The sequence below is a fragment of the Micrasema longulum genome, unplaced genomic scaffold (genome assembly GCF_059751315.1).
Source record: "Micrasema longulum isolate JH-2025_06_02 unplaced genomic scaffold, ASM5975131v1 h1tg000133l, whole genome shotgun sequence".
In the NCBI taxonomy this organism is placed as follows: Eukaryota; Metazoa; Arthropoda; class Insecta; order Trichoptera; family Brachycentridae; genus Micrasema; species Micrasema longulum.
The window spans coordinates 1,433,632-1,447,291 of NW_028277339.1; the positions used below are offsets into that span (position 1 = coordinate 1,433,632).

The window sequence follows — 13,660 nt, forward strand, 5'->3', positions numbered from 1 at the left end:
GGCTTTTCTAAGTTCAATAATTTTTCACACAGAAATATCGATTTGAATTACCCCACATATAAAAAATCGCTATTGTACTATTTAAAATAAAACGTTTAATTTAGTCCAGCAGGTCAAGAAAAGATCGAATTACGGCGGTGAATCTCAGCACAAAAAGTAATGTTGAAGTTTTAGTAAAAATATAGGTGTACCGGGAATCGAACCCGGAACCCCTTGGGAAAGCCGTCATCACGACCCCGTGCCGAATTGATTTATTTTACGTTAAATGTAAATATTTATAGACGGCTGAATAAAAGTCGTCATGGGGTCGCTAAACCGATAGACGCGTGAAGGATTTATTTACGAGTATTTATAGCGAATCATTTTGCGAAATCGGATACAAATTGTCATTGTTACCAAATGATTCGATGGTAGTGCTAAATTGATTCTAAGTGGAGTGTGAGAAAATGATGGATTGGATAAAAACATAGTTTAAGTGTCTCCAACTAAGGGTCTGTTGGATCAGACGGAAAAGCTGGTACTGAAATATTGGCTGTCGTGATTGTATTATATCATTATATCGTGATATCTCCTTTAAATATGTAGGTACTGAAATAATTAATGAGAACAATTATTGTACCGAGATTAGAGCACGGCTGTCGGCAGCAAACATATGGTATTATGGCTTGTTTAAATATCTGGGATCCAAATTGCTCTCTAAAAAAACTAAGACCATTATTTACGAAACTCTCCCCCGACCAGTCATTGCATATGGTGCCGAATGCTGGGTTATGACCAAAAGATATGAAAATATGGAATAAGTGTTTGAAAGAAAAATATGAAGGAATATATTTGGTGCTGTCTATCAAAATAGAGTGTGGAGGAGACGGTTTAATCATGAATTAGAGGCACTGTGTGGCGAACCCAATTTATAAAAATAATAAGATTACAATGGTTGGACCATGTGCACAGAATGAATGATAATCGTACTCCAAAAAATCTTTATATCACTCCGGAAGGCAGACGTAGCAGAAGCAGACCAAAATTAAGATAGCTGGATAATGTAGAAAGTGACATTAGAACAAATGGCCTGACGAATTGGAGAAGAGCCGCAGGGTGCAGGGAGGAATGGAGACATATTCTGGAGGAGGTCAAGGCCAACAACGGGCTGTAGCGCCACTGATGATGATGACGATCTTAATATCATCGAACCACGAGCCCACTGCGTGATATCGTATGATTGGCCCATTTCACACCACGGCATGATAAAATACAATACCGTGGATCGATATTTATTGATTTAAAATTATGTATTTATTTAATACCTGGCAAACGAAATAACCAGTACACCATGAGACCGAATAATCTCCAGTCGATTTCCTTTTGCAGGATTTTTACCTGAGAGTACTCGCTAAATTTAAATAATTATTTTGATAAACAAATATTATTAAAATCTCTTTTTTAAGTTTTACTATATTATTTGAACCGGGTTGTGTGGTTAGTGTTGTGGACTCACGGATCAGAGATCAGAGATCCGAGGTTCGAACCCCACTCTAACCCAACTTGATTTCCATTTTCTAATAGTGAGTTATTTACAACTCGTTTAAAATGGTCACAAAAATATAAATATTTGGGTAAATTATAAAAACGCTAATATGTCTTTAAAAATATATGTAAATATTATATTATATTATTCGGAGTTCATTTCTTCAACAACATTATTTTATTTTCCATATCATTCATTGTAATGCTTTCATACTTTTATATAGCGCAGATAGAGTCTAAATTCAATCGAGTTTTAGGTCCAATTAAACACGCAATGTGCTAGCGGGTATCGGATAGCAGGATATCGACCCTCCCGGACGCAATTCTCTAATAATTAAATTCTAAATATTAATAAATGTTTAACTAAGTATTTTCTTATGAATTAAGGTGAATTAAAAAAAATTCTTAACTTAATAAAATTCATCGGTAGTCCGCAAGACTTGTAATTTATTAAGTGTATACAAAATACCCCTGTTTGTAAAAGTAAACCGAAAATCATTTCTATTACATTATAAAATAAATTCACAATAATGATAATAATTTTTTTTCTCACCAGCAGAATGATGCAGAGCAAATTTTATTTTATTTTATTTTTATTTTATTTTATTATTTTTTCACGCCCATAAGGCTTTTACATACATGAAAGTTTTACAAAATATAAGTAAATAAACAACATTAAATAAATAAATAAAAAAAAATACAATATAAATGTCCTAATTAAAGTATTAGTAATAGTAATAATCAATAACTCAGACGTTTGTTATGGCCATCTTTGTATTCAAATACATTCATAATAAAGAAAATTATAGATTATAATATTTTTCAGGATTACCTATTTTAAGTCAGTAGAACTATTATTATTATTTTTATTAGGGATAACTTATACAGCGCCATTTTCGTAATAAAATACCTCAAGGGCGCTTAACATAGTGATTCTATTGCTAAACTAATTTAATTGAAGCTTTTAAATTTGTAATTTAATTAAAACAATTTTTTTTCTTGTCACATGCTACGAATTTATTCAAATGATTTAGAGAACAAGTGGGTTTTAAGTTTTTTCCGAAACATCACTTCACTTTCACAGCCTCGCACCTCAGCTGGGAGAGCATTCCATGCCATAGGGCCTGCGACCGCAAATGCGCGTTCACTAAATTTAGTGCGCTGTTTGCGTAGAGGAATAATAACTTTTCCTCTCGCCGTAGACGTAGCTGATCTAAGCGTGAGACGCCTGTCAGCTAGTTCATCTGGAATGCATAGTTCCCTTAGATATTCCGGAGCAGAGTTGTGCAGTGACTTATACATAAGCCAACAGAGTTTGTATTCGACCCTCTGTGGAAAACGTAGCCAGTGTAGTTCCCGAAATAGTGGAGTGATATGACTGAGCTTAGAGATTCCGAAAATAAGTCTCGCTGCGGGATTCAATACAGATTGTAGGCGAGTCATTTTGTTCATTGGTAGACCTGCATAGATATCATTACAATAATCGACTCTAGACACTACAAACGCATTTATTAATTGGCGGGTGGCATCAACCAGCAAATTTTTGCGTATGCATTTAATTTGTCTCAGCTGGTAGAAGCATGAACTTATCATTCTACTAATTTGAGCGTCAAGAGATAGGTCAGAATTGAGTAAAACTCACAGTAGTTTAACGGTGGGTAAAGCGGTACTCCCTACATTAGGTAGAGCCGTATACTGGATCAAATTCTGTCGTCTGGCTGAAGCCACCCACAGTTGTTCAGTTTTTGATGGGTTTAATGTTAGTCTGTTTTCAGCCATCCAGTTTCCTATTTTCTTGATGCATCCATCAATTAAATTGACAAGCACACTTCTCTCGCCTGGTTTGCAATAAAAATAAATCTGCGTATCATCTGCATAGCAGTGCAACCACAATCCACATTCTTTGATAATGTTCTCTATATCTTTAGTGTAAAGGAGATAGAGAAGTGGTCCGAGTACTGACCCTTGAGGCACTCCTGTAGACACCCGAAAGTTGTTTGAGCTTTTACCCTGGAACATGACTGCATATTCTCTTTTATTAAGATATAAACTGAAAAACATATGTGCCTGATCACGGATACCATAAGTTTTCTCCAGACATTCAAGCAAAATATTATGGTCTACAGTATCGAATGCAGCACTCATGTCCAGAAGAGCCATCAACACCAGATTACCAGAGTCCACTGCCGTTATTATGTCAGACAGTACTCTATCACTCCCGTCTCCGTGGAATGAAAACGTCGGTATGCCGATTGCCTTACCGAAAATAAAGAATTCCGCTCGATATAGTTAACGAGCCTATGAGAAACTATTTTTTCTAGTATTTTTGATACGATGGGAAGATCTGAAATAGGGCGAAAACTGGAAAGATCTTCCACATCTAGTTGTGATTTTTTTAAAAGTGGAGTTACATTTGCTTTCTTTATGGCTCTCGGAACAATGCTGCGCTCCATGGATGTATTAAATAAATCTGTTAAAAATGGAGCTAATACGTTAATGCATTTTTTCAAAAGCCATGTTGGCATCGGATCTAATATACATTGTTTGTTGGGTAATGCCGCAACAATTTTTTTAACCTCATTTATAGATGTTGGTTCAAATTTACTGAATTTTTGAAGGGCATTAGCTAAAATTACAGGTTTTTTCGCCAGTCTGATTTTTTCGACTTTATTTGTAAAAAAGTCGGCAAAATCAGTGGCAGTAGCGCTTGTGTTAGATGTCTCTGCTATACAGTCACCACGAACAGATTGAAGGCTTCGCCAGAGTTGTTTTGGAGACTTTTTCTGTTCAGTGATTTTTGTACACCAGAAACTGGATTTTATTTCTTTTATAAATGTCCTATAAGAGGCTTGCATATCTAACCATATTGATCGGTCCAAAGTTGACAGTGTGTTTCTGTATTTGCGTTCTAGAAGTCTTAGCTCTTTATTTTTGAGTCGACAGTTTTCGTCGAACCATGCATCAGATTTCCTTTTTCGAATAGTTTTCGTAGTAAATGGTGCATGTTTGTCTATTAGGTTAGATAGTACCTCATTGTACAACCCAACCAATTGATCGACGTCGTTTGAGCGACGGTCAATGTCCGGACCAATCAACGATGTCAGAAGTTCGGAATTAAAATGTTCTAAATTTAATTTTCTCCATGACCTTGATGCGAGTGTTTTGTAAGTTGGTGTTGGTTTTTGGATATTAATTTTACAGTGCACTAATCTGTGGTCTGAAAGTCCGATGTCTGTTACAAAAACTGTGATCTTTTGATCACAATTCCGTCGTATTATAACATCAAGTGTACCTCTCGCATCATGTGTAGGGGTATTTACTTCTTGTGAACAATCGAAATCACTTAAAAGTGCATTAAAACGAACCGATTTTGAATCCGTTTTGCGGTCGAAACGAATGTTCAGATCTCCAGTTACGTATGTTACTTCTGTACGAGTGATGGCCTATTCAAGTAAAGATTTTATTTCCGAATAAAATTTCCGAGGTGGTGCTTTAGAACCTGGTCTATAAATTGTGATTATGGTAAAATGGTTGCTGCCTGCGCTAACCCTACAGCCAATGCATTAAAAAGTTGTGTAGAGTGGTATTTTATTTTTTGTTAATTTAAGCTGATTTTTTGTTCGTACAATAATTCCACCGTGGTTCGTCCATGTTATGTTTTTTTTCTTATGAACGGTTTCAATGGATGGTTTCCGTGCCTCTTCAATGACAATAAAACCCTTACTACGAAGTAGATTAATGGTAACAGAATTATGGTCTTCATGCCAAGTTTCCGTTAATGTAAGAACGTCTAGATTATTATAGTTAATTATGTTGGGGATATTACGTGTAATATGTTTATTTCAGTTCTTTAATTTTTTCAATAATATTTATTATAACTAAGTTTTATTGGCACTAATAAATATCAACATATCCATTCTATTATTGCAAAAATCACGACGTTTTTGTTCCACCTGTTTTGATTTTAATATGATGAAAGCTGTTTGGTACTATTTAGGGTACGGAGTAGTTGATTGAGTAAATAAAATTAATTTAACTGTACTCGAAATGAAAGCAGTCATAAAAACCTGTTGAAAGTTTCTAAATAATGTATGAATACGTGATTTGATATCACTCACGGGCCATAACAGATCTCCTTACTTATTACGAATTAGCCTCCTACACCCACACCACAATTTCATAAACCAGCTAACAAAAAAAAATCACTCAAATAAATATCGTAGCAAATTGAACTATAATTTCGCAATAATTGTGACAAATCAGCGGTGGTAAATTCAATCAAATCGTTTTCTTAAAGTCGATATAAACATTCTCTTTTGTCTGGTCTCGGTTCAGTCGCGGATAGTTGTTCTCAGAGAAATGTCGGTACGTTTTCCAAGTTCTACATTTCGTTATTAGCGTCGATATTTATGATCCGAATCTATACGCATCGGAGATTAATAAATCATTATGAGTGAACCCAAAGTGGAAGTGAAATACGCTATCTTTATGATCTTGAGGTTTTACATATAACGGAGTGAAATATTTACAAAAAATAATAATTACAGAGAGTATTATGTGAACAGTGGTGAATAAGTCAAAATGTTTACTAGGATTTTAAAAGTGCTCTTTTATGGATTAATTATCAGTTTAAGCTCAGCTAATGAGAGTGAGTGGTTCAGGCCATGGGGTTCTTACAGTCGCACCACGGCTCCTGGAGGCGTTCGTGATTTTGACCGCGAGTTTAGTGGATTTCAATTTTTATTTGGTGATTCGCAACATGTGGCTTCCGGTACTCGTCAAAACAATCGCGTCGTGTTCGCTAATCCGTTTGTGCAAGGGGTGTCACCCAAGACATCGTTTGCCAATCCATATGTGTTAGGTTTTACAGCGAAAAAAGCGCACCCGAATGCATTCGTCAATCCATATTTTGGTCATAATAGCCCACCGAAACAAGTTGTAATACACTCCCCTCAAAGAAATCTCGTGGCTCCCAACCGCGGTTATCCTAGCGCCAAGCAGTACTATGCACCTAGTTATATGCAATCGCATGTTACGAACCAGAAATACTTCGTACCTAGAATTACCGAAAAGCCTTTAAATACTTACGTCACACCGACTGTTGCTGGAGTGCAAAGGTTTACGCCTAATATACCTGTTGTAAAAAGTGCTACACATAACGGTTTTCAGTATAAAACGGTGAAAAATCCAAACACACCACTTTCAACATTTCGGCCATATGTAGCTGCGACGCCGTTCATCGATAAATATAATGAAGATCCTATTTTACATCAAGTTATAAGTGATGTGAGAGATAATGAAATAAGACTTAAGAAAAAAGAGGAAGCGCCGCAAAAATTTTCTGAAGAAGAGGACAATGAAAACTCCGAAGAAAACTCGCAACAAGAAGGAATACACCAAAACCAACAAAATGAAAATTATGTGCCACAATACGAAAACTACGTACCTCGTAAAAAACCGACTTATTACAACAAACCCAATCGACAGTTAACTAATAATCATGAAAGAATTAAACAAACTTTAGTATATCCACGACCTAATTACGAAAATGTGAAAATTCACCCGAATGCTTACGAGCCTTTAAAACAACACATTTCTGATTTGAAACACAACCAAGGAAATACGTTTAATGATGGTAAAATCGAATATCCTGCTCATAAACCAGAAGATAATGAAGACGAGGAAAATGATCCAAATAATCAACCCGATGGCCATGATATATTTGATCGCCAAAAAACAGAGTTCGATGGCAAAAATGCTAATTTTAATCAAAATTTTAACAAATTTACAGAAGATCATCATCCAAATGAAAATGTTTTATCGGATACTCCGGAATATTCGAATGACGAAGAAACAAGTTTAAATGATAATAATGATGAATTCATTCCTATTAAAATGTATGCTCAGGTTCGTCATGTAGAAACTATGAAACACTTACCCCGAGAAGCTGCGTATGAAGATGCTGTAACCTATGATGATGTAATAAATGCACCAAGACTCAGGGAAGCCATCAAGACAACAAAAGCACAGATTGTATATACTGAAGAAGGATATGAAGATGGTGCCTATGATCATTCAGGTCACTTGAAACATGCCTCGAATCACGAAGGCCATGGAGGATATGTAAAAGATAAACACAAAGGTGGAGAACTAAACAAAGATGGCAGTGGGGAATTTTATGAAGATGGAGGAAAATCAAAAAATGGGGTTGATGTTTCTAGAGGTAAAAAATGGTTACTTGATGAAGGAAATGATGAAAAATTTAACAACCAAGAAAGCTATAGTGCCAAGAGTGGAAATCACGAGTCGAATGACGGCGATTTAGACGAAGCTGGTTCCGAAAAATCTGGTTCCAAAAACATTCCAAATAACTCTACAAAAGGACAATTGAAAGCTCTCCATAAACCTGCTGCTATCAAGAAGAAATATGATAGTGAAATACTAGATTTCGGAGAATTCAAAACTCAGATAAAATCTCAATCCAAAACTACCGAATCCCCAAAAATTATAGGCCATCATTTCCAAAAGGCATTAGAGTTCAATTATGGGCCAGGAATTTGGAATAGGGTCAATATGACTGAAGAAAATAAAAATGACCAGATTCCTACATATTCTGATGTTGAAGTTTTCAGAAGCGATTTTAATGTGAAAAGTGGTCCTAAACACGGGGGAAATTATAGACAATATAATGATTTAGATAAGAAAACAAATAAATGGAGTGAAAATCACGATAACTTTTCAAGGAAAAACATTTGGTCAGGTCTTGAAAAAAACATAAAAGATAACAAGGACACAGAAAGTGTTTTGCGCAGAAATACAAATCTAAATGAAGCTTATGGAAATAAAACTGAAATAGGTCTTTTTCTATCTGGTATTTCGAATGAGCCTGCAATCACAAAAACAAATCAAAATAACCACGAATTCGTAGAAGAATATGAAGAAAAGTCCGAACCAAATAATTATTCTGAAAAACTACTTCAATTGCCTTTAAAATACGAGGGCAAATCAAATAAAAAAAACACAAATACCCACCTTAAATCATCAGACGATGACGAGTTCTCTCCCCCAGAAGAAATATCTCCCGAAAAAGAAGACATATTATTGAATTCTGAAAATGATGATCAATATCCAATAACATCAGAAGTTGAGGTTTTTAGGGCAGATTTCACGATGAACAAGGGACCAAAGCACGGAGGCAACTATAGGAAATATCCAGACAAAAAGAGAAAAAGATATCGCGAAGCCGGTGAACTGGACGACTTGAATTCATTCGACGATTCTTCGGGGAGTTCCCTTCATGGGGGTAATTACAGGACCGTGAGAGATAAAGGAACCAAGGACAATGACGACCAAGAAAGTTTTGCGGGAGTTGTTGGTGGTAAACGTTTTTTATCCTTAAATAGTACTCCTTCGTAAGTCAGAATCAGCTTGTAAAAATATTTGTGAAGTTACACGTAGGAATTATGTCAATTGAAAAAGGATAAAAACATACGTAAAATCAACAAGGCGTTTTAATTTTCACGCAAAAATATTTAAAATTTCAACCAAAATTATTTATGGAAAAATAAATTATTTCTGTTAGCTACATTTTTTACATGATCCATGTAACTAGCAACATTTTTTGTATTTTTTACAATTTTATGTAATAAATTATATTTTTTCAATTGCTGTTTTTAATTTGTCACCTTCGTTTTGAATTCCGATAGTAAAGAACGGTTAAGATTAACTATAACGATTAGAAATAAAACGACAAGAGATCACATTTTCTATGATTTTATTAACATCCAATAAACACATAATAGACATATTATAACAATAAATATTTTATATAATATATGTAAATTAAATCGAATTTCATAACTTAACTTTCTATTTATTGGTAATACTGATTATTGTTTTATACTATTACATAAATGATTGATTATAATATATCTATGTTATTAATATTAAATGTTAAATGAGATTAAAATTTCAAATTCTACCGAAGAATTCATACAAATATTAATCGTGAATACTGAACAAGATTGATAAGGAAAGTATTTTGTAATTATAAAAAAAATCGAATTTATAATCTGATTAAGGCACAGCCAACCTAAAAAACAATGCAAAACATAACATTTATTTATTGTGGAGAAATATTACGATATTATTTGTACGGATTATATATTTTTTTACAAAGACTTGAAGTCAATAATAAATTATTACTATTATTATATAGGTATATTATTAGGCGTACTAAAAAACATTCGTTCACTAAAAAGCAAAACTGCCAAAATCGTGATAAATAAAGGAAACACAAACTATTTTGAACGGTATTTACAGAGAACAATAACATACTTATATTATTTCTATTTGACAATTACCAAATAAGACATACAATTAAACTGATGTTTTTTTACAAAAAGTATACTCAAGTACAATAAATATTTTACGACAAGGAAGACAAAATAAATTCAGCCAATGAATAAACTCGTAAGTACCTAATGTCAATTAGTAAAATAAATTTATGTAGTTGAAAAGTAAATTAAAAGGAATGAAATTTAAATATTTCAAAATGAAAAAATCACGGTATTACGATTAAAAAAACAGTGCACATATAAGATTTTAAATTAATAATGGTCTGAGTGAAATGTTAAAAAATGTATTAAAATGGAATAAAACTGAATGACAATAATTCATCATTAAAGATAATGGACAAAACATAAATAAATTATAATGAAAACACAGTGACATTTTCTTTCAAGTATTTTGTCAAATGTGCGTATTTATTACAGGATAATTATGATAGTTTGCATTCAGTACCTACTACTATTTGTAAAAATAATATAAATAAAATCAAGTAAAATATAACTTTTCAATTAATTCACCTATGTTAATACGTCAACGTATGTGTAGTACTTATAAATCATGACAAATATAACGAATCAATTTATTGATTAAAAATATTTTTTTAATATACAACATGCAACTAGCTAAAATAATATGAATGGCTTCAAAGAGAAATGATTTAAAATTTCACTTAATTAAAACAGTATTTTTTTTAACTTTTCAAACCAAATCATAGGCTTTCTTTTGTCTTTAATAAAATACTTACAGAAAAACCCCACAAAATACTGGCCACAAAATATTTAATACCTGATAATTGATCATTGAATAGTTGACATATTACCTGTTATTATGAATGGAAAACATTTTAGAGATGGGAACATTGATGTCTAGGTATTTTTAAAAATATTATCCTTTTTTGTTCTAATATGTTTAATAATTAGGTATCTCAATAGGCGATTAGTGTATTTAAAATTACATATATAAATATATTACAAAAAACAACAAACATTAAAAGTATATAATCATAATTTGGATAATTCAAATGAGGTTAAAATATTTTTTCTACATTGCGTTTCGAAACAGAATAAAAGAAGTACGACTTAAATAGCTACACTGACTACTGAGTGTTTATTTTCATAGTGTAGGCAATAATGAAAAATGCGTTTTAAAAATAATAAACTATCTTAGAAGAAAATTACTAAGAAAACAGCATTCTAAACATTGTTAGAGACATGGTAACATACCTAATGATTTGATGAAAATATTATAATGTTATTTTAGAATTGGCCTATTTCAACAAATCATGTGTTTCTTTTTAACTATTTTTCAATATGGCAAACATCGCAACATAGGAAAAATAATTATTATCCGTCAAAAAAGTGTCGAAATTCAGCAAATAAAATACAAATATATTTTTTACGTTGCGCTGACAGCTTTGAATTGTACATAACGCACAATCGATAAAACAGTCATAACTAAAAAAAATCGAGTTTTCATGAGAGCTAAGAAACTAAAATAACTTTTTGTAGTAAAATGACTTTTTTCTTTATTTAGTTCATTGTTTTTCTGTTCCCCCTTAAAAGCACTGCCGAAGTGGCATACGAGTATATATTTAGATTTGTCTTAAAAAATGCTAATAAAATTTCAAAGAAAATCTCGATTATCATAAAGAAAATAGTTTATGGCACTGTATGAGAGTGGCCGCGTTTATTAAGTGTTAATATAATCGTGTCATACAGATTTTAAGTGGTTAAATCGCAAAGCTAATAGGTAAAATTCAAATTATTTTGTATATAAGAATTATTCATTATGTATTTATTATTTACTCAAAATCAGATTTCAAAAAATATTCAAAGTTTAAAGTGCAATACTTAAATAAGTAGGTACCGCTGTTTTCAAAGTGTTACCATAAGCTAAAAGTCTTAAGAACACTAGTGCCTTTTTCAAGCTCTTTTTTGACAGATACGTGGATTTAACAATGGAGTTTATTAGTTGGGAATTATTTGTTGGAGTTGTGAGAGGTTTTCTTAGTGTGGGTAATGGGCGATAGTCGGCGGGGAGAGCGGGACGCATCACTGTCGGGGGAGGGTGAGCTGCCTCTTCTCATCTGCTGAGGACTCTTGAGCCTCACCATCGTGTCCAGGTGACGAAATCTAAAACGAAAAAATACACGAGGAAATTAAAATAGGGTTGATAAGTAGCATGCTGTTAAAATTGAAAATTGGACATGACGACCCCTTGCAATAACGAGGTTCCAACGAACAATTTGAGTTACCGAGTAAAAATGGTTCAATTTTCGATAGTCTTTATTCCTTCGTAAGCACTGACACCGTATACTGGATATTCAAGCAATCAGGATGTGTTAAATGTGTCAACTGCATGCAAAATGGTTCATAGATTGTATTAAATAATAAAGTATCAGAGTCAGATGGAACCTTTTTGAGCCAAGGCGTCGAAGATCCTAAAATAAAAAATCGGAATAAAATCATTCATATTTTAAGTTCGTCAAAATGTTTGTAGACAAATACTGAATTTCACTCTCTAGGGAGATAAGAGAAGAAAATTATATAAATTTTTTACCGCCTTATGTCTAATATATATACATGTAATATTTTTTTTATTTATACAAATACATATATTACAAAAAAAAGTAATAACGTATCCATCTATGAGGCAAAGAACCCTGTGTTAGGTTGGGATACAACGTTATGGAAAGTGGAAGCATGTACAAAATGGAATTTTGCGATTTAGGCGTTTTTCTAAATGGGACTCTGATTTTACCCTTTCCTATTGAATTGTGATCATGTTCAAGTTGGCTTTGATCAGTTTTTTATTCCCGAAATTCTGTGTTTTTTTTTAAATAAGAGTAATTTTATAAACAAATATCACGGAATTGTAAAATATTATTTGTATTTATGTAAGTATTGTTAGTTAAGGTGATTCTAAATTAAAATGTGAAAGTAATTATTCATGATGGCGCTTTTATAATTTTTTATTGAAAAATATCATTTTTACGTTTATTTTCAATGGAAATATTACAAAACTTGGTTTGGGGAAACTTTATAAGATAAGTTATTTTTTGTTTTGTACACCATTTTTTAAAAAGGACCTAAATAATATTGTTATGGTATTTGTTATAATCAATATAGTGTAAAGTTTCCGCAAACCAAGTTTCGTAAAATTTCCACTGAAAATAAACGTAAAAATTGCATTTTTCAAAAAAAAATGATAAAAGTGTCCTCTATGAATACCTAGTTTTATATTTTTGTTAAGAATCACTTTAATTTAACATCGAGTTTACCCTTGTACCTGTTGTTTTTCTAAAAATAATTCTAAATACTTTGTTTTGTAATATGGTTAATTAAACTAACAAATTACAACAGGGATGGAGATACCTTAAATAAGGGAATTTGGAAGTCTAGGCATTTACAGGGCTTATGACCTTATTCTCCATCCCTGTTGTAATTTGTTAATCTTAATGACTCCCGAGGGGGTGAAATCCAGTCTTTTGTCTACAAACATTTGGACAAACTCAAATATTGTAATGGTTAACTTGTTTAAATTTTCATGGTTTGATAAAAATAATACAAACAATAAAGTACATTATGTTTTTAACAATAAAATACATTTTAAAAATAAATACCTTATAGCCAAGTCATTGGGAGAGCTTCCGTTTTCATTTTCGCTGCTTTGGAAGAAGAATGCTAATGGCCACGAGATCCAAGAACTGTTTCTAGAAGAGAAGAATAAATAATAATTATTAAAAATCGCTTATTTAGCATGCTATATTTTTTTTAAACTTAAAAAT

The 13,660-nt window shown here is 32.5% G+C and overlaps 1 protein-coding gene across 1 annotated transcript in view; it reads right to left on the reverse strand.

Moving 5' to 3' along the window:
• Nucleotides 1-10,304: 10,304 nt before the first annotated feature.
• The window catches only part of Tdc2 (Tyrosine decarboxylase 2), a 57,884-nt gene continuing 54,528 nt past the window's right edge, over nt 10,305-13,660 (reverse strand). Inside the window, exons 11-12 of the mRNA XM_088241867.1 lie at nt 13,496-13,585; nt 10,305-12,005 (exon numbers count right to left, since the gene is read on the reverse strand). Coding sequence (XP_088097993.1) covers nt 11,852-12,005; nt 13,496-13,585 — 244 coding nt within the window. The 3' untranslated portion in view covers nt 10,305-11,851. The remainder of the gene's footprint in view (nt 12,006-13,495; nt 13,586-13,660) is intronic.